Here is a 22997-nt window from a genome sequence, read left to right as displayed (position 1 = left end):
GTTTTAGGAGACAGATCCATGGTTCAGATGATATTAGAGAAAAAGAAGAAAATTTTATTGAATTGCAGACATTGGAGATGGAAACATTCCTCAGAACAACTCCTGTACCACCTTACAAAATGGTAAGGTTTTATGGGCTTATTGAAATGGGAAAAAAGCAGCTGCCACATCACTGCTTGGAAGACTATTCAACAGCTTAAGATCACTTATTTTTAGTTGCAATCTCAAAGCACCAACCCCAAACCCCTCCTTTTTTGTTGATGTTTTATACCCTTACAAGTTCAAATTACAGAAGAAAAACCACTAATTTCCTGTTTCATGACAGAAGGCTGCTACGTGATACTGCAGCTTGAAATTACACTCATCTTTTTACATTCATAACAAAGATAATAATCTATCCTTAACCAATCTATCCATTTAATGTTTATTACTAGGTAATTTTTTTAAAATTTATTATTTCTTACATTCTCTTGACCTACTGAATGAGGATCTGCTGAATAATATTTCCCACTAAATGTTAGTTTTACATTGAATCTCATTTTATTATATTCTTCCCACCTTTCTAATTTCCCCATTAATCACAACTGATTCCAATGTAGTTTATAAATCAATCATGGGAATGCTGATCTTTCAAACCTCATCTGTTCTGTTTAGTATCATATCAGGTAGTTGTAAATTTTTGTTCCTTTTTTTTTTCAGATCATTTTGCCATCAAAACTGCAATCCTGTAGACATGGAAATGACTTAATTTCAGCAAAAATTTTAAGATTTGGAGTGTTGGAGAAACTCCCTTTGACTTTTTTGGTTTTAGCAAAACCGGTAACGTAAGAATTTCTAGTTCAGATGTTATAAACGTCCATCTTTTACAATATTAATAAACTATTTATTTGTATATTCCATATTTTGATTAATATTTTCTTTCAGTATCATCAAAACAATTTTTTAGACATTAAAAATCAAATCTTTTGAGATTATCAAGATGAAAGACTTAATTCATGCAATACTGACACAATTGAGAATTTGGAGTTTTCATCTGACTTTGGAACTAATACAATGTTTTCAGATGTCAGCTTTTCCTAGACACACAGAAAGCTCTTTTGACCTACTCTGCTGACCATCATTTAACAAGTCGTGAGTTGTACTTCCCATATCGCATTCCATGAACACAAGGATAGCAAGTGCTTTAGTGAAACCAAGTCTTTTTCTTTTTGTAACAAGGTCTAAACAAAGCTAAACATCATCTTTATCAACAGCAGAAATTCCACACTGATAAAACTGTGATATCTTACTCCAACTATTTTTATCTCAGTTAATAATGTTACACTAGTGTCAGCACAACTTTCATCTCTTGTATTCTACATTAATTCCTGAATTTTTTTTTCACATTACATTAGCAGAAAATGAAATTTATTAGAAAAGTGAGGCCATTCTTGAAACATCACTGTGATTTTCTTGTTTTTAACTTGACTCTTCTCTTATTATTTGGCATTGGGAAGGCTGGTAAATGACTTCAGTGTGTATATTGCAGCCGTGGCAATCAAAAAAGTGCTCAGAACAAATGCCATCACCTTTTAAATAAAATTATTTCTTAAGTTTAGCTTCACAATAAATACTAAATCCCATTTAATTATATTGATTTATTAGCAGTTCATCTCAAAATGCCAATTTCCTCTTTGAAAAATGCATCAGTTCAGAAGAATTCAATTTCACAGAAACACAGCTTAGCATTTTCTAGCTAACAAAAATTATATTCCTGCAAAGACCACTAAAACACAAGGGAAAGGTGCTTAGTACAGGCGTTTCACACTGTTGACATACTACGTATTCTGGAACTCAATCATTTGCTTCATTTATTTTAAATCAGTAAAATAAATTAAGTGAAGAAGCATGTAATACAGTAATACAGAAGCAAATAATAATCCAATATTGATTACATAAATCCCTTCTTTAAAACTGGACTCCCTCAACCATTTCAACCTCAACATAAAAGCCCAAGAAAAGAAAATATTGCCATTGATTCATAATAGTTTTCCTAAAATAAGAAAGTATTGAGATAGCACAAAAGTAAATTAAAAAGTCTGGGTGAATGTGTCTTTCAGTAAATGAAAACTTCCATTAATGGTCATTTTGCATGCATTAAGTGTAGCTTTGTCAGGCATGCTTGTGAAAAAATCCACAATTGCAATCATTATTCAGAAAGCAGGAATAAAGACTTCTAATTACACATTAGTGTACATTCGGTAATCACAGAGTAATTGACACTGGAAAGGACCTTCAGAGGTCGTCTAGTCCAACCTCCTGTTAAAAGCAGGTCTAATCAGATCAGGTTGCTCAGAGCTGTGCCCAAGTGAGTCTTGAACACCTCCAGAAATGGAGATTCCACAGCCTCTCTGGGCAACCTTGACCAATATTTGACCAAAATCTCCTTAAGTGTACAATTAGGTGCATCCTGAAGATGCAAATAGTTTATTTTTATGTATAAATTAATCAGATGTCATATGTGCTGTTAATACTGCTGAAAAGGAGTGCTGGAGATGCATGCATGCAATTAGAAAAAGCAGCTTCCATTCACAGTTCCACTCATCATCCATTAGGTTTGCAGAGTGGTGGTTTGATTTCTTGGAAATGGCAGAAGATCTAAGTTTAGCAAATAAGCCAAACTCACATTTTCAACACAACCATCAGGAAAGAGCAACGACAAATTGCTGTAAAATCATATTTGAAAAAGGACCTTCAATATTCATCTAAGTCGTTATAATCAGGAATAGATAATAAAAAAGATGACCTCTCACTAAACCTCTTTAGTGTATTACCCATTTCACTCATGTGTCTTACCGGTCTTTCATGTTCAAGGATTGATGACTTTCCCGGCTCATATTCAAAAATACTTCTTGGTTCAGAACGGAACTTGCGGGTATCTACCTTTCTGTCAGGAGGATCCCAGTCATTTCTAAATAACAAATACAAGCAATTGAGTTAATTTACTGTCATTGCCATCTGGTTTACAGCTCTGTGCAAGAGAAACACGCAAAACCAAATGAATTTCAGCATGGTTTCTCTTTCCAGATTTCAGTTGTGAAATGTCTGGCCTAGCATTCCAATGTTTTAACCACTGTATCATCTTAACCTGGTTTCAGCAGGTATATTCAGTATAGCAGGAAAAATACTTGGGATGTCCAGCCTATGTGATCACTCACACTTTTGTTATAACTGGTAAACCAGTTTAAAAACTTTCCTGACATACTGTGTCAAAATACCGTGATGTGCCTTCTCAAATTGCAAATTTCCTATACTTGTTTTGTGCACTATACTAACATAGACAAGCAGTAGATATTTTTGTTACCACACAACACGATAGTAAATCCATACTGAAGAAGTTACAAAATTTTCTGAGACAAAAAATGAGGAATTATTTTAAAAGACAGTGTGAAAATCTAACAGATGCTTTTTATCCTGATCTGTAGTAGAACTGCTCCTGAATAACCTTTTAAGCGGTATACTGTTTCCTTGGAAATTTGAACAGATAAACAAGAACAAGAATTCGGCAGTTGACTTTGGGACAGAAATTTATCCATTTTCTCTGTCATTATAAATTTGCTATCAATTTAATAGTGCTATGCAAAGAACAAAAAGTAATCCCTACTACTCTATTTTTTCAGTATTTTACCATGTTATATTAATAGCCACCTACACATTTTTGGGCAATAGTTAGCTAGTTACTATCACAGTGAGAGTTACCTTTTCATGGCAGTTTTTGTAGTCACTACTCAACATTGCATTTGGAATACTGTAGCTCACACATCTTTTTATTTAGCTCTATGTAAAATGACCCAGTAGTAACTCAAAGAATGGGGGAAAGGAAAGGGGAAATCCTATCAGATATTGTCTGTATTCACAACAAGAAAGACCATACACTGATTAAATTCTATCAGTTCTATCAGCCTTTCTGATGTGACTTGGTTTGATGTGATCTGACATAATAAGGCATATGTCACACGCCTTAAAAAAAATCTATGGAGTAGCTTTTGTTTACAGTATGTTTGTGAGTGCAATTTCTGGGACACGGACACCTCTATTTATAGGACGCCCTACATTTCAAGGGAAGTATTTCTACAGGGCTCTATTGTTTATTTTCACTGAGGAAAAAATCTGTTTCAGAGCAGAAAAGGTTCTATTTTTTGAGAATGAACAGGAAAATGGAAGTGTTGTGATCAAGTTGCGTTATCCTACAAGTCACTGAAGAAAAAAGTATGCTACTGAAATTCTGATTCACCTCCAGTTCATTTAAATTTACAACGTTTAGCCTCTAATCCCTTATGTACTATGCTAATGCAAACCATATCTTGCCTCCCAGCTATAAAACTGAGATACATACGGAGCTAAGCCTCTTATGTGAGATTTTAAATACTCAGGCTTTATAGGCAATTAAAAAAAGAATCTCCCAAAGGCAGGAAAAGATGGACAAGCTGTAGCTGTCAGCAGCAGGCAAAGCATAAGTAACGTGTTTGGCATCCCCTGGCTTGAAGAACATAGATTTCCACTGCCTGTCTTATCATGCAGGAGATTAAAAGGAGAGGCTACACATCCAAACTCAGAGCTGAAGCAGTTATTCTCGAGCTTGACAAAAGGAACTGTAACAGGCCTCAGTTTCCGTGACTGAGGCATTTGGCCTAGCACAGTATGATGACCCGCGTAACTTCAGAGATGAAAGCTAAGCAGATCCACACTTTGGTGCCTTGCTAACAAAATCTACACTTCCGTATGACTTGCTAACCAAATTCAAACCTCACGGCCTTTGGGAGGTAGCCCAGCTCTAACCCCTAGCATTTCCTCTTGACAACCTGCCCTCAACAACAGGAGTAGCCAAAATTAGCAACCATCGAGCAATCTCATATTCCTCTGCAGTGTGTGTATCTGCTGGATTACCTTTTGCATTACCACTACCTACAAATTTTTCAAAAAGTCATAGTCATAGTCTTAATTTTAAACACTTAGTATGCTCTTTTCTCATAATATCTTACGAAAACTGCAAATTATTTGAAACTGCTTAATATAATTCAATTTCTACTTATAAAAACATTTACAATGTCCAAGGTGACAAAATGGGCAAATTCTGTTTTGTTGCTTGAGTGTTACCAAGAGAGGTGGGCTTGTAGCCACATATGGAACAAAAAATGACCTTTTTCATGTATAAAAGATATACATACATAGACACACATATAAATATGTAATAACATAATATTATATTAACGTGTAGTATTCATGAATGTAAATGCTAAAGAAAATGCTTTTTGCTTAAGCCAGTAGCTACAGATACGCTGAAAAGTCTATAGAGTTTGTGCACAGGGCACTTTGGATGTTTTTATCAGAGGGGTAAGTATTTCTTTCCTGAGTTACTAAGTATTAACATTTTCCAGACTGGACTCTAACCACTGAGACCTGGTTTTGTGCAGCAAGTTTGAAGGTGGAAAACCATCAGAAAGCTGAAATGCCCGTTTAATCTGTAAACATCTTCTTGGTCTACCAAAATGGAAATGGAGATTTAAAAAATGGGGATACAAAGCACTTCTGAGCTCTGGAGAAACGTGGGTTGACTGCTACACTCTTTACAGTTTTGCTCTTCCTTGAATTTCAATTTACAACGTCATTTAGATCCTTTCTTTTTGCTACTGGATACCATAAATGGCCTTTCCTACTCGGAGACTAACTATTCAAGACAGCTACTAGAGCATGGACTGTTCTGAAACACAACAAGCAGGACAATCCTGCTAATGAGAATGAAAATCTTAAATGCTCATGGTGTATCGCTTATAAGAATAAGCACTTCTTTGGCATGTTGAAGAAATGGCAGGACCACGCATGATGCCCACACTACTGATGAAGATTACCCCTCATCACCTGACTGTCCCTTGAATAAAGCCCTTGAAGTCATATTATTCTATAGCTGCTATTTTATCCTCATACCAAGAACACTTTTTGAAAACACACAAACTTACTTTTCTGTAGACCTTTCCCTCAGACGATGTGGTACTGGAGGTGGCACATGTGGCGGTGGTAAAGGGGATGAGACCTTAAAGGCATCGGAGCTACTGTCAGAAGCGCTTTTAGACAATGGTCTGTACGTCTGCGTCTTTGCAGCTGGGTGTGCCTGAGCAGAGAAGGATGGACTGTAGCTACCTAATATAAAACAAAACCAGAGATAGTCACAGCATGAGAAGGAGTTTTAATAAAAAACAACACACAATGCTACAAGAACCCACACTTACTCAAGCCACAAGGTTATAAAAATGTGTAAATGCATTTTTAAATGTACATTGCTGTATACTACATAGGTCATTAGAATACTTTTTATTCTGTATAAACTTTTTATTTCTGTATAAAACTACAAACACACAGATAAAGTGCAGTATAGTTAAAATAAATTGATGATTAATTTGAGGGAGGGAGTTGTTAATGGCTGTATGTATCCATCAGAGCTGTTAATGACAGCCTGTTATTAATCCCCAGGCTCATCCTGCCTCTCAGTTGTTCTGTGTTCAGAAGGAAGAGAAGAGGCAGGACATGCACATTTTTAAAATTGTTTTAATAATTACTGTTAGTCTAAGAAAACTAGGCAATAGTGTATCTTGATCTTGGACCACAAGAGTCCAGACAGACTTCAAACAACTGACCCACAACAAATGCTCTCAACAGTACACAAAAAGGCAGTATGAGAGCATGTCGAATGCAACAAACACTGAAATGGAAGAATTTTGAATGGCATTTTTCACAAGGCACTACATGGGTGTTTTTTTTGCACATATAGTCTTTCACACTTTCACTTTTGCTCCTGTAAACAATTTTACCACGTGGTTACAATCTTCTGAAAGACACAACAATTATATGTCTCTTAGATGAATATGTCTTTCTTGCAGCTAAATAATGCCAACACCAACGCCTATAGCAAAAATGAACACGATCATAAAACAGTCATCTTTATTAGGCACTCTTACTGCATATTTAAAAAAAATCTTACTGCATGTTCTCAGTACAACCTTTTTGTCTTCTCACCTATGTAATTAGCATTTGTACTTTCACACAGTAGTTCCCTTTTCATTTTGATAAGGAAAGGCTGCGTTACTCACAATCACTAGTGAAAACAAATGCAATGTAATCAGAAACTACAGTATTGCGAAGTATCCTGTCTGCAGTAAGAGGCCTACAGCTGCAATTCATTTCCGTGGTAAGAACAAAACCAAAATTAAACTTTGTTTCATTTGGGAAAAAAGGCATGAAAAAACACCAACTGAGATCAAATGAGACAATGAAAAGTGTTTCTATAAGGATCACAAAAGCAAGCATATAGTTAACTACCCCTGTTACTTGCTGACATTAGCAAAAGACTCATTGTGAAGTGAGGGAACAATTCCTACCAGGACTGTAGGCATATGCAGTATTATACATGTCTGTGTCGTCATCTACAAAAAGAAATACAGATGTTACAGTAGTGCAATACGTGCCAGTTTGTCATAGCAATGCAGCTTTGCTTTTGCAAATACAAACAGAAGATTGGTAGGCAATCAAGCGCGGTATTTCTTTTCCTCGTCTCATAGGTGTTTTCTGAAGACTCTCTTTTCCCATTATACTTACCATAGGCTATTTTTATGATCTTATTGGTAAAATAGTATCTTCTTGTCATGTCACCCATATTGTCTACTTACTGGTTAGTGTCAATTTGCAAATTATAGCTTTTTGTCTGTTCTCCCTTCTCCAAGCTCAATTTCTTCCTTTTGTCAGCTCTCCTCTACTAGAGACTATTAAGTTGTTGTTCCTATCACAAAAAGCAACCTCAGGTATCTACTATGTGACTAGTGTCCAAAATAGATCTTGTAAGCCAAAATTTTCCTGCTTACATTTTTTATTCTCCCACTAATTCTGTATGACCATACCAAATGCAAGTTCTACCTCAGGCGAATAAAGCCTCCTTCCTTCCAGAGGTGCAATGAGCATAATTGCCATTTATAGTTTCTTGACATCCTTGTTGACCATCATGATAAAGAACGTTAACTCTAAAGCTAGTAATGTCACCAAAGCTGCATTTCAGCAAAACCAAACAAGACATTCTATGAAAATAATGCAATTCAGACAAAAGAATGTATCCTCAAAACAGCCTGTTTACTAGCCCATGCAGTTCTAACACATGAGCTTTCCAAAAGAAAGCTGGTGCAGTAGGAGATTTACAGCAGACAATTTCTAATCCCTTAAACTGGAGATGAGGATCACTTCACTGAGCTCCCCAGTGACATGGAATCATACTGGTTGCATACCTATTCTATTCACTTTAATTTTTATTTAGTTTTAGTAATAAAATAAACCCATTAGAAATTTTCAGCCTTTAGCAGAGGAAAATAGCTCTCTCTGCAGTAAAATCTATCATCCCATTTATCCATTTGATTTGATTCATTATCTGACACTTGGTGGACACTCGTATTTTCACACAGCAGACAATCAAAATGCAGAAAAGCACATTTTTTTAATACACCGAGAACCACCCAGCCAAGAAAAAAGCATACTTACCAGGCTTATGAACCATATGGATTTGCTTGAACATTGTCTTGTACCAATCCTTCGGCCTGTCAACTGTCTAAATAAAATACAGTTTTAACAATTAACAAAAAATTAAAAATACCTGTGTGTACAGATCTGATCAGACATTTAATGTTATTCTGGACACAAAGTCTATTATGTTTTGTGCTCTATTTAATATAATCATTTTCACACCATCTGTTTCGAATGATGTATTTATGCTTTTCATCTTGTAATTCCTGTAACAAGTTATGGAAGACATTGAAGACTGAGTCAGTTCTGGACCCTGATCTCAGAGGTACAATGGTTAGGAACATAGGAATTAGTGCCAGAACAGGAGTTTATCTTCTTTTGCCCGATATTTGACAACGATGAACGCTAGATACTTCTCAGGAAAATACAAACACCTCAGCAATTACAAGCATGTAAGAAGAGCTTCTTTTGAACTCCTGGCAATTTCCAACTTAAATTACCTTCAAAATGTAATTGTTAAATAATGCAGAAAAACTATAGACAACACTTACATTTAAGAGTTAATGTTTGGATTGTAAACACACAGTATTTCCTTTTATCAGTTTTAAATGCCCTTTTCAGGCAACTTAATTTTAACTTATTTTTCTATTTTTAGAAAAGTCAATACAATATACCTTTCAATAACCACTCATTAAATTCTACTTATCCTTGATTTTGTAAACTAAGCAATCCCAAAGTTCCCCCACTCTCCTCATATCAACATTTGCTCATGTTTCTAACTTTTTATCTCTTACCCTTCTGCATTTTCTCTTTTGCTGCAATTTTCTTTGAGATAGGATGATAATATTTCAGAAAAGGAGATAACACAAGGACAAACTTTTTCAGTATTATTATTCTTAGGTCCTAAGATTTCACTTGTTCCACAGTAGCCAGGAAAGCAAAAGTTTTAACGCAGATGTACAATGCTATCTTCAGACCTCGTGGTGCACAGGGATAATTCAAAAGACCCCTCTTGATGTGCATTATCTTGCATTAGCTAATACTAAATCTGCAATCAATCTGTGCACTCCTCTTTACCATGAAAAGTGAAAATCCACAAATTCTCCTCTACAAAATAACTGACAGATCCGAGTGTGTTCAGCTGGCTCCATGCCATCTTTAGTGAATCACACTTTTGCCCTAAAAACTTGTTACAGTTACTGCACATAATTAATCTGTTTTGTTCACGATGGTGAGCTCTTACAATAAGGGACTAAGCAGAAAAGGCTCCCATATTTTGAGGAATCAATGAGAGTTCTCATAAAATTGCTACTAAATGACATTTAAAAAAAACCCTAAAAGAACAACTGACAGTCACCTGAATAACTCGGGGATCTGCTGGGGAAGAAAGAAATTTAAGTGGCAGGTTATGCTTTTTACCCAGACCTGCTTGCAAGAGATGAAGGAGATACAGTTTCGTATCAAGATCAGATCTCTTTCCCCACGTACCAACATTCCTGACTTCTGCCAAAGAGAAGATATTCAGAAGCAGATTTGGACCATTTTAACATTGTTTCCCTAAAGGTGTTAAACATCTATATAGTGGAATTCTGGTAAGAATAATTTAGCTGGATTTGAAACACGCATGCTGTCTGGTGCTCCAAGATCATGTATGTTCAAAAGTTTACAAGGAAGTCCAAAAGGTCTGAAGGAATTCATGCTGATGGGCATAACTTCCACGGTACTCCTCATTTCCCACAGCTCTACAAACCTGAAATGGTCCCATGATACTGCAACTGCCTTTCTGATGATATTGGGCCAAGAGGAGTCTTCCAATAGAGCTTGAATCAGTGATAGGTGCATAGACTGGAAACAGTGCATAAATGTTACTGTTATGACCCTACTCTGTAAAGGGACAAAGGTGCATAGGTATCTCTTTGCCAGATTCTTCTTATCAGTCAGGTCCTCCACAAATCAACAGGAAGCTTCCACATAGAAATCAGGTATGGAGAAGCTCCCACATGACCAGGGAAGAAGGTGTCCCAACATTTTTCTGGACATTTTAAATTTTTTCTTTCATCATCTCCCCCTCAACACCCACCCTGGGGTTTAAAGCCTCAGCCAATAATTTGGCTTTACATTATAAACCAGATAAGATTAGTTAAGGAATAGAATAAATTAATTTTAAAATACATTGTCTCAGTTTATATTCACTAATCCCACATACCAACATTTATTTGAGGAATTAGCAGTATTCACAATGCACCAAGCCATTCAGATGCCATCCTGCTTTGCATACATTATAGTTGTTGCAATTAAATGATGGTATCATCGTATGTGAATGAACAATCAGCCAAATAGTGTGAAGAGGACATAAGTATTTGCAGTTGGTACTTAAGAGAGTCCATAATCATTGCAGTATTCTAATAATCCATCAGAAAGTATGCAATTAAAGGAGAAACTTATGACTTTCAGTGGACCTTCTGTGTTTTTTTTTTCTAGCTGAAATATTACATCACTAAGTACAGAAAAGAAATCTGGTGGGACTTGGTTTTTCTTTTTCATTCTTAGTAAATAGAGACCTTTTCAGTCTACAGATTAATTTTGATAGTTAGACATGAAGCAATCATTTTGAATAGTCTAAAACAGTGTAGTCATACTGCTTTCCATTAATCTGTTTCTTCCTTTCCTAGCACCCCATCGGTGGTAAACTCTGGTGGTGCCATTTGACTGAACGCTTTTTTGAGTGAACGGCATTTTGCCCTCTCTTTTCCAAAGACTTCATTTTTAATGCCTTGGAATTTCACCATCTTTGGGGCAGGGCTTGGCATGGGGACAGAACTTAACAATGATCTGAATTTTCAGGCTTCAGACTTGCACTTCCCAGAGCTGGCAGGAGCTCAAGTGGTATGGAGGGAACACGCTAACATGGGATGGATGTTCTGAGAGAAGGGAAAGCTTAGTAGGAATCCTTCCCCTCTCAGCAGCTTTGGACAGAGAGGGTTTGCAGGAATAGAAAGGGAAGAGAACAGCACTCTGCCTTCCTTGGCTAAACAGCTGTCACAAACCATGTTCTGAGAGTAAAGATAGACTTGGAGGAGATAACCACAGCTTGAAAAATCTCTCTACTCCTGAAAAGCACTCCATATCTGGAATACAGATACTCCCAGGTTCTTATTCCCAAGCTTACCTTTGAGTAGCACAGTGTTTCGGAACAGTGTGTATGTTACCTATCACCTGTGAATGTGCAATTACTGCTCTTTTGATAGACTGTTGCAATTTTCATAAAGATGGAAGAATAAGAAACTTTTAAACTTTGCATGCCCTAATAAACTCAACTAATTTGAAAACTCCTTTCTCTCTCCAGATGGAGTGAGGCTGAGCTTTCTGGGAGAAGATGCCTATTTGGATCACTCACTGACTTTGGAGAAAGAGCGAGTAATATATCCTACCTTCTACCGTTCATGGGAAATGCAGTTATAGCACTTTTGCATGTTTCTGCAAAGTACTGCACTTCTGAGAGGTGTCAAGGTGCAGCATATTTGAGTCTTTTGCTGACAATTATATCACCTTTGCTCTTACACAATTGGCATACACGGGGCTCAAATATAGTTGTGCACATTTAAAACCTAATCTCAAATCAGTATCTTGAAAACAACCTCACTTCCAGCTAAGTCCTAAGGAAGCAGGATAAGGACACAAAGTGGCACACGAGGCACACACTCACACACATGCTAGCATGATCTTTTAACTCCTATCTCATTGAGAGAATAATTTCTATAATACTAACTTTACAAGCTACGAGATATTTTGAAATTGAAACATAACAAAAACCAGAGCAAATCCAGCTGAAAAATGTCCTAATTCAAATTATATTATGTTTTAGCAGAAAATCTGAGAGACTCAGACCATACGATCTGAAAGTTAAATACAGGTTGGTAGATTGCCAACTCTGCTAAGCATACTTGAAGGGGATTTCTGTTATAATCTTATATAACTGATATGTACCCTATTAAATCAATCTGCTATTAAAAAAAAAGAACAAAAATAATTACTTTATCCTATATAAAGAATAGGGACATATTTAATTAAAAAGGGGAAAGGAAGCTAGAGCATTGTTGCAAAGAAATGTCTTCATTTTTAAGATTCCGATTGTACTACTTTTTATGTCAAAAATAAAGCAAGAAATGCCAGAGTTTCCCCCCATTCTTAACAAAATTGTCCCCATCTTACCACTTATTCTGAATTTTTCATATTGCTTTTCTCCATCAACTCTTGATTTTACCCCTAATTTTTCAATCCATTGAAGCAGTTCTTGGCAATACAACACAGCCCTGTATGTCAGTACTGGCAGAGAGGACACATCCAACAGCTGCTACATCCTTGCACCTCACAAAGACTTCACCTGCAAGGGGTCTGCCGCTTTCATCCTGGCTCCCACTCTTCTCACTCTTTCTCCGTCTAGCACAGCACTTCTTCTCCGGCTGGGAAGGCCAGTAAGCGCTTCCTTTACAGACCCAGTGCAGCTGCCACTGTGCTCTCTGGACCAGCCAGAAGAGGCTGCCCTGAGAGCAGAGTGGAAAGAATGCTTCAGCGTAATGAAAACAAAACTCTACAGTTTGACATCCTGGGACCACTCAAGCGATGACTAGTGGCAGGCAATCAAAATTGGGCTAGTCACAATGAAAGGGCCTCCACACTATTTGTTTACATGCCACTCAAAGGCACAATGATTATATATTGCACTTCCACTAAAACGCTAGTCACTTAGATTATTATCAGAACAAAACTATTCATTTTTACACTACCCTGATAACATGAGAACCATTGCCCCCAAAAATGCAGAAGCGTGAGATTTTTATATATACACACACACACATATATATGTATACTTGCATGCACGTGTGTATATAGCAGGTATAAACTTTGTTTTAGAAGTAAAAAAACAAATGCAATTGCTGCATATCTCCAAAAGACAAGAACTACAAGAGAAGCAAGAAAGAGACATGAAGTTTTAGCTGCTTCTAATTAAAACTAGAAACATGAGGTTGCCCAATTACGCTCCCATCAGCATTCTCCTTCTCTGTCAACACACAATATTATATTCATGAGCTCGCTGATTACGCACACTGTATTCCACATTATATAAGACTAGAAGAATGTGAAAAACCCATTACCAACAATCAGTTCATTGTGTGAGTTCATACACAGATTCCCCAGAACTTCCTACCGTTCTAATTGCTGTGGGGATTCCAGATTCATCTACCGGGCCAATCCCTGCATAATGTGGAGCTTTAATGACTGTAATTTTTTTTTCTTCTTCTGAGGTTCTACAGATTGGTATTGTACTGGTGGTGGTGGTGCTGCCAACAGTCTGAACATGCTGTGAGTACGTCTCTGTGGACTCTGTAGAGATAACATGACAGAATATTGTATAACAATACAATAATCATACTTGTCAGTTATAACACGCTTCCTCTTTTCAGTATACTGTACAAAGACTGACAACAATCTTAGCCATGTATATGTGCAACTTAAAAAAAAAATCATCTTAACTGGGGCTTTGCCCTACCTTCATGTTACATTAACAGAATTATAAACTTATTTAAGGACCAGACAGGCTATTCAACTCGGATTGTCTTAGATAGAGGTACTTTTTCACAGCATCTTGCTCACAAAAAAACAGAAAAAAAACCACAAACCCAGCAATATCTATTGAGAAATAGTGGTAGCAGACTTTGTCGTATGAATCTTGCACCGTTCCTATGCATTCCTTGAAACTAGTGATATAATTTCAAAACTTCTCCCCCTCACCAAGTCTAGCAAACTATAGAAAATTGCTCTTCTGTAAGCACAGCAACAGATTCCAAACAGCCCTCCACAAGGACTTATGTGATATGCATTAAGTTTTGATGCATGAATATTTTTAAAAAACAAATTCTGACGTGCAATTTTCATCCCTTAAAGTTATGTTGGTATGTTTGAGTGCCTCTACATATAAGCCATAAAAATGGACCTTAGTAACTTGGAATCTGTAGAGCAATCTGATGATCCACCTACAATACTTTAGGTGAACTGTGCAGCCTGCTACTGGTTTGTGGTGACTTGCAGTATTTCTACCCTTCTCCCCCAAATCTTCCTTTATGATTAATAAAACTAATATGTCACTATTACCAATTGCCTGTAAAATTCTGGGTCATTTATTTAACAAAAACCACCTCACTGCTGGGATGTGTCACGTGAAAATCGGTACTGCTGCAGATGAGGTACTTCTTTCCTGTATGCAGGAAAAAGAGCCCTACTCCTTCAGGCAGCGTGTTGCAGTAAATTAGTGGGCTGCTATGACAAAGCATCTTCCTCTGCAAGAGCAGATACAGTGGTTGTGAGACATTTCCACTGCAGGATAAATGAATGTAGGGAATAAACCTAAATATTCTAACGCTACTGGTGAAGATTACAATTGTCTTTTGTGTGACATTAACATCCACTGATTCTTCTGAAGAAAAATATTTGAGTTGTAATATAAATCAGCAAAAGGAGCTCTGGTGACTGAAAGCTCTAATTTTAATTTGAATATTCCTGTTCACTCCTACTGCAGAGAGCTGGATTTGGCATGGCAGTTTCAGCTGTTTACTCAAGTTTGAAATCCTGCAAATAATCCAGTGCTACACATATATGGCGAGGGGCAACTCTGCGTGGCAATCGTCTGAATATTTGGGCCTCTTTCCCAAAATGCATGACGTTAAATTTAGAAAACATTTTGGATTTGATCCTTTAGTGGGATTTTTACATGGGCAAGGAGAATTAAATCAGGCTGTTGTTGTGGAACACAGAACTTCAGCATCATACAAGAGTAAAAGCCATGGGAAAACACTTTACCTATTTCAGGTGTATCCAAAATGGAATTGGTAGGCCTTTATCAGCAAACTGGAAGCAATCAAAGAATCTAGAATTCTGGGATGTGGAGAAACCCATGTAGAGAGTTTTTGTACTTATCACTATGATAGGGATAGGAGCATTTGTCTAAGCTAAGTCTCAGAGCGAGAACTGTCACCTAATTTCCCCTCATGCACAACAAAAAAGTAAACTCCAGGATCACATTCAAATTATTTTGCATGTATAGTCTTATCTGACTATACAAAACACTGGTAGAAAAAGCAGCAAGCAAATTTTTGTTCCAGCAAAACTAGATTATACTGGCAAAGCACCTTTCTAAGGCTGATAACGTATCTTTTTTAAAAAAAATTAACAATGCCCTACAAAAAAACCCCATAAACAAATTATAGATTGACATGGCTTTAGTGCCTGGAGCCCCACCCTTTGTTGACAGTATTTCTACTGAAGATTATGGAAGCTGTAGGGAGAGCCAAGGTACAAAGTTGGCCCTTTGTTTTTTAAAGAAGGCAAAACCTAAAGGGGCTGCACAGGTTGAGCTATTTTGATATACACTCTTTCCTTGAAAGGTGGCAAGAGGTCACTCTCACACACCTAAGTAATAAAACTTAACTAACTCCAGTTCAGGATCACTACTGCATTAACAATAAATGTTATTTTTTTTTTGCATTTACTTCCCAAGGCAGATGAATAGACAATACCTTCATTATGGATGTGAAGCACTCTGCAATTTTTTGCAATCTTTGCCACATGAATTGGAATATGTTGCGTAATGTATAAAGCAAACATTCTGTGTGAGGCTTACCCATCATCCTGCCATGCTGCATGACAACAATGTTGGAATTGAGCGAAGCTGGTGGAGGGTAAGCTGAAGAAGGGGAAAAAGGCCTTTGAAAGTGACTCACTGGGCTGGCAGCAGTGCCAGAGTTCCCATTCACTGTGATCTGAGCCTGAGAGAAACAAAACAATATCCCATTAAACTACACACAAAGCCCTCTGACTGCCATCCCAAACAGAGAGTGATGCAAGACTGTCATCCACACAACAGTCCCCAGTTGTCAGGTACCTAGCCATCGTGGCATCTGCATTCACTGAAATACAAAACTCAACACAAGGGCAGCAGAACGTGTTCCTTATATACCTTGTACCTCCCCTCTTCTCTCCTTGTACGTGCTGTCTGTAAAGCATGCTGAAGTCATGGGAAGGTGACAGAAAGACCACAGTCAAGGCAACAAAGATGGCACAAACAAGATCTGCAGAGGTCTGACAGCAATATAAAATGAAGATGGCAGTAAAAGTTCCTCTCGTGTGACAAAGGCTGCCTGCCACAGATAGATCACTCCAAGAGACATATTCCTTTAATGAACATGCTCAAGCCCTATTGATATTAATGGGAACTTCTGTGCAGACTGAAAGGAAAAGTATCATTAAGACCAGCTAAAGAGAGCGAGACGAAGCTTTTTTAAAAAATAGAAGCCAGCTGGAGTGACTATTGGATGCTGTTATGTAATCTATCACAATAAAAATAAATAGCACCGATTAAAAAACCCACAACCAGAAAACAACAGAACAAAATCAAATAAATAAAATGGGAAAGCTAAGTAAACTGGCAGATAGCACCATCACAAGCCATTTAGGCTTTAGTCACGAGAGGTACTTCTGAAACAATCTGCTTCCCTGCGCCCAGGTTTAGAATCCCCACATCTGGGCTGTAGCACTTTTATGGGGAGTATTACAAGGATCAAAACAGAGAGCTTGAGAAAGCATTGAATGAAATGAGAGAGTAGTGAATATTTCAGCAGAAAAGGGAGGGAAGCTCTTTGTTTTAACATCTCTCTTAATGCAGAACTCTTCTTCAAATCTGAACAAAATCAGAAGTGCTACAAACTTTGCTCAATTTTATATATGTCCTGGTTTGGCCTAAACCAGGCCGATTTTCCTTTCAGTGATTTTTGCTTTCAGCTAAGTCTCCTCTAAGTAACTGCACTGATGCTGAGACTATCTGAAGCAGCAAAGAATAAGTACAAAAAGTATGAAAAGGTATATTATTTTTACATTTAAAAATGACATGGTTCATGACCTCTTGTATACATTTGTATTTTGGAGATTACTGACTTGAAATTTTTAACGTCTCAGCCTGCAATAGCTAAAAGAGCAAAGCAAATTCTGGCTCCTCTGCAGACACCATGTGATCTCCTAGATGTATTCAGGGGTTTCTCATTTTAAGGATGCCTGTTTTCAGAACTGTGATGAAAAGTTCATGTTGTGGTGATGTCTCCATTAAAACTTTAGTTTTTTGAATGTTTCCTCTATTAATAAAGTCAAGAACCAAAATGTAAACTAAGCTGGCTTTTCTCACACCATCCTCCCCTCCAAAAGAACTTGGAGCTGTAAGAACAGAAAAGCTACGTGAGCTCAAAGATAGCATTTCAAGAGGTATGAAGCCATGTTTTCAGATGAGGTTCCTAGAGGAGGCCAGCCATCTCTACCCTACTTCAGGGGTTCACTCATTCTGTTTTCCTGCATATTGTCTTTTTGGGAAAGCTTGTTTCTAGGGAAGGCAGGGTGCAACTATGTCCAGAACCTTACACCTTCTTACTCATTTACTATGGCTTTTGTTTCTCTGACGAGAGGAGCAGAACTAGTGTGAGTTCTTTGTAGACTGAAAAGCTACTCCTATGAATTTCTGTAATAAAAAATTAAGATATTCCTGTGATGGGCTTTACCAAATAGCTGGGTTAGACAGTAAGGCTCTTACACTAAGTAGTACACAATATTATGAAAACAGGATCCACACAAGTAGCTAATGGACATCAGTCATAAACATATATGTAGCATGTCCATATATGACATTTTTGGGTTTGCTTCTAAAGGTTTTAAAGAGGATATCAGCTCAGCTATAATTTCTTAGTTCCTAATGACTTTCTCTTTGAGGAAAGTTTCCATGAAGGAGGCTATTGCATTTGTTTATCTGACGCATCTTGCACTGCTGAGAGGGTTAACTATAAAAGATAGTTTTGCAAAGTTTCTAATTCCAAGGGCCTTTTCCCAGCCTTGGAATCATTTGGGAGCTAGTGACATTTCAATCTGGTGACAGAGCTTGTTCCCAGATTTTACAAGGAAGCAAAATCTTTAAGATGCCTTTTCATCAATTAGACCTTTTACTTTCCTAGGTAATATCCTCTGTGGGTAAATAAGATCACACAGAAAATAACTCACCAAAATGCACACATTTCCCAATTCACTAGGAAGATAATCCTAATTTCTCTCATGCTGTTCGTTTCCCCAGGCTCCTCCGTTTATTTTTTTCTCCAGTATACCTTACCTGTGCTCCACTGCTAGCAGAGCCACCTACTTCTGCTGCTAGGTAATCAAACTCTTGTAAGGATTCCTCCCAGGTACTAGATTTAAACTTCCTTTAGTTTGCCTGAGCACCAGAAAGAGCAGCTCTCTGGACTTCTGATTCAGAGCAGAGGAAAGCATCTATTTGGGATTGGAGCTGCTTTCTAACTTTCCCTCTGCTGAGCCAGGCAGCAAAGGGAAAGAGGTCCCATTACAAACGTCTGAGCAGTTTTGTGGAACAACACTGCACAGCACGTCCCTGGCCTCAAGACACTGCATTAGGCTGAAATACTCAGGATCAATTCTTGAAGCTCGAGACAGCCCCGGAACTTGGGAAAAGGCAAAATCTAATGTGTACTTCCATTTCAAGTTTCCATTAGATTCCACAATTTTAAACTACATAAACAAAAAGAACGCATGATAATTACTTTATAAGGGAAATTTTATAATTGGAATAGAATCAGAAAAAAATAGTTTCCAAAACCAGATGGTCTCTGATTTTAACTCCAATTCTGAGCGTAAATTCGAATAAGAATTACAATTCTCATACTTCAGGTTTTCAAAGACGCTGTAATCTGTGACTAAAAGTATGGCCAATTAACCACAGTTTTATGTTTAGGCTCTGCCTTTTGCCTGGAATATTTTGCAATTTCGTTGATTCAGCTCTTCCTGATGCTGTTTCTTCTCAGAAGATCCACTGTAAAACCTTTTTGCCTAAGCTCTCATTAAGGACCTCAAGAATAAACAAACATCCCTAATGTGAACATAATGTCTTTGAAAGTGCGGTTCCATCTTATCCAGACACAGTGCTGGATGGCACAATCCTACATAACTTTGGTTGTTCTCTCAGCAGTTTTCATCTACAAAACCAACATGAGTTTCCTTTGAGAATGAAGATCATTACCGGGGTAGAGCCATTAGCAGCACATGTGTGTGCGCCACCAGCTTCCCCATCATTTTCTCATTTCACAGATACGTTTATAGTAATCTGGCCCTCCTCTACAGAGGATGGGAGACAAAGACTTTTCCACACTGCAGAGATGGGTCTTGCCATCAGTTTAATTTCTGTGGGGCTCTTAGGACTGTTTGGGGATTTTTGTCGTTTGGTGGGAAACTCATCCTTTCTTTTTGTCCATTAATGATGAACAATGGCTATGCTTGTCCCTGCCATATCTAAGAGAGAAAGTGGTGTTCAGACCTGACCATAACATATCCCTCTACAGCGAGACTACCCAAAAAAGGAAAGAAGGAAGGACTCTTCACCTTAGCTTAAAAATGGTGCTCAAAGAAAACAAATACAGTTAGCTGATTATTTTAGAAGCAGGTTAGAAGAAAATATAAATGTTCCATGATTCCCATAGCTAGTAAATGGTCTGTAGTGATTGTGCCTTATTTACACATACCAATCTGTATTGATTATGGTATTTTTGGTTACAACTACTGGGCTGTAGGCAGATTCACAGTACTGATTATTTTTTAAAAAAAAGGTTTCAGAGCTGTGTTACAAGAGTTAGGAATAACAGCTTTTACATGCCTGTTATTAGTATTTTTTTTTTTAACAGCATCCAGAGCACTGACAACAGATCATTGACTTTCCAGGTGACTGTGCAAGTTTGGGCTCAAAATACTTTTTATAAAATATATATATGAAACTTGAAAAATATATACACTGTTCTTTTCAGACTTGAAAATGATAGCCTGCTGAAGTAGTTGTACAAAGTTTGAACACTGTTGTGACCCAGTAAAACTTTGGTCTGAGAACATCTCTCTTGTAATTCAGCAACGAATTGCTCAATCTAAATGAAGGCTTTGTTCTGACTCATTTTAATCATGCAGATAATCTCAAAAGAAATAAGAAATGATCTGGATTTGACCCAAATTCCATACCTTCTTTCTACCCATATATGAGTGTACTAAGGTACAGAAAAGTGAATGTACTTATAAAATGTCTAATTGCATGATGTTTTTTTCCTTGACTTAACCAAGAGAAAAGTAACAGGACACTTGGGTACTACAAGATTATTTATGAAGTTCACTTCTGTAAGAAACTGTGCTTAGGAGAGGAAAAGGTAGTTAGAGGAGAGAAAAACAGTTTCGTGCAGTCAGTAGTCATGGCTGGCGAAAAAATGGCATTAAATATTGCCAACATTTACTATGAATTTACAAGTTATAGTACTGAAATCTGTAACTCAGTATAAACCAAAAACGGGGGTAGCCCAGAGGCTATAAACTCTACAAACCTGTATGTTGCTAACAATATTTGAAACAAATCTCTTCAAACTCTACAGACCGCTTGCTTTTAATGTATTTGGAACAGATATTTATTGAATTTATTTTCATTTATTTTAAGCAAAGTGTTTGATACATCCTAGCTGACCATACAACTGTGCAACAACTTAGTATCATTTTTGTATTACCAAGTCTGCTATGCCAATGATTTTTTTTTTAAACAACTGTTGCAAAACATACTGTCAGACTGCAAACACAGAAAATTACTAACAGAATACTTGTCTGTGTAACGGGATAACAGACAAGTTTGAATTTTTTTCCCCTTTGACAACCTGTTTGAACAAAATGGAGGAGGAAAAAGGGAAGCATAATTACATGAGAAGTGGCAGCAGTGTTGGTTAAGGTGGTGCCATCTGACACAGCAGACATCTGGCTCAAGGTTGGGGAAGGTGTTTCAGAGCAGTCAGTAGTATCAGAGCTACAAGTCTGCAGCTCATCTAGGATGGCTGTGGAGGACTCACTCACTGTGCGGGAGGAGCACTCACTCATGGCAGAATCTGTGCTGACAGAGGCTGTTTCGTTCCTGTGGATAATACTTTCAGAAGCTAGGTACGGGCATTTATATGAAAATTGTGAAAGGGCTGGGGTTTTATAAAAGCGTGAAGGCAAAAAATCATCAAGCGTTGGCAAAGAACATGGTACTAGATGGGTGCCACTGTCTGGTGAGAAAGAGGTTCTGTTAACTGGTACCACAGGAGAAGGAAGAGGCAGTGGAGAAGCTTCTGTTGCTGTTTGTCTGTGTGTCTGTGAAGCATTTACCTCCATCACAGGGGCAGTTACTTTCTGGTTTCCAAGCTGAGATTTGAGGAAAAAAAAAATAAGAAAAGAAACAGATTACCAAATGAATAAAAAAACTTTTCCGTTTGCCTCTTGCTGTGTGTAGGAGAATTATAAAAGCGTAAGTTTTTCAGCAGCCTGAGGAAGTTCACATTCACATGGATTAGCAAATAAATCAATCACGCTCTATATTAAAGTAGGAAAACATGAAAGAAATGAATGCATCAAATACTAGTGGAAGCAATGCCAGAAACCATAGTGTGCTGGGGATGAATATTCATAATGTACTGCATATATTAATGATCTCAGTTGTGCATCGAGAAGGTTCACACAATTTTATACTTTACATAAATATGAGGCTAGAGAACATCACGTTCACTTTGTTTGTAAAAGGAAAAAAGGATCTGCAAGTCAGATCTCTGTAAATGTTGCTCTCTTTTGTCAAAGGACAGGTATCATTTTGAAATTAACTGTAATATACAGATGGGCAGGACTGCAAGCGAAATGGAAACACTAATATTGAATGTTGATATCATCCGAAAGCAATAGGTTGTGGACTTTTTTGCCTCTTGTGACTGAATACATCTTCTCCACTGCCTCTCTAATAAAAATGTTTGGATGATCTTAGAATTTCCAAGCACCCTGGAAGCACCCTGTCAGTCCATTGGAAAAGGCACAGGAGCCTTTTCAACATTATAGGACACAAGGATTGTTAGGGTAACTAGTATAAATCTGAGGAACAAAGACTGGGAGCACAAGAACAGGACAGGGATGACTTTGTACTGAAACAAAACACACTAGTTGTTTGGCTTCAGCACAACTCCTTAAAAGTATAAGTGAACGACCTCATGGGAGTGCTTCTGAAAACTGCCACACAATGTATGAGCTTTATGTTCTGTTATTTCAAATCAGACATAGGACACTGGGTTTAAACTAGTCCTGAAACTGGCTTTTTGCATCTGCAACTTCTTTTTGAATTAAAGATACGTGAAAAGCATGTTGGCATCCAATCTTTGTTAAACAACTGCACAAATCCTTCTACCCTGCCTATTAGCCACGAGCATTCAATCAGTTCCTGAAGTACGTCAAAATACTGCCTACTACAGCACTAATGGTTTCACTTTTGACAGGGGTGAGGAACTCTGGAATAGCTGCAGGGAAAGAGTGTTTGAGATTTT

At 37.5% G+C, this 22997-nt stretch overlaps 1 protein-coding gene across 11 annotated transcripts in view; it reads right to left on the bottom strand.

Annotated features, from left to right (window-relative positions):
- SORBS2 (sorbin and SH3 domain containing 2) overlaps positions 1-22997 on the bottom strand; it is a 174454-nt gene that overhangs the window by 44341 nt on the left and 107116 nt on the right. For 6 of the 11 annotated variants that reach the window (XM_068402637.1, XM_068402641.1, XM_068402631.1 and 3 more), the window contains 6 exons: positions 16217-16361; positions 13748-13923; positions 8557-8623; positions 7413-7457; positions 5997-6177; positions 2836-2950 (listed from right to left, as the gene is read on the bottom strand). In XM_068402637.1, coding sequence (XP_068258738.1) covers positions 2836-2950; positions 5997-6177; positions 7413-7457; positions 8557-8623; positions 13748-13923; positions 16217-16361 — 729 coding nt within the window. Of the gene's footprint in view, positions 1-2835; positions 2951-5996; positions 6178-7412; positions 7458-8556; positions 8624-12922; positions 12984-13747; positions 13924-16216; positions 16362-21357; positions 21838-22997 lie in introns of those variants that run through there. The other 5 variants (XM_068402635.1, XM_068402639.1, XM_068402630.1 and 2 more) reach the window with 4 other exon arrangements.

This window comes from Nyctibius grandis, chromosome 6 (assembly GCF_013368605.1).
Source record: "Nyctibius grandis isolate bNycGra1 chromosome 6, bNycGra1.pri, whole genome shotgun sequence".
Taxonomy (NCBI): domain Eukaryota; kingdom Metazoa; phylum Chordata; class Aves; order Nyctibiiformes; family Nyctibiidae; genus Nyctibius; species Nyctibius grandis.
The sequence above is the reverse complement of the archived record's forward strand: the minus strand, read 5'-3'. Positions and strand labels throughout refer to the sequence as shown.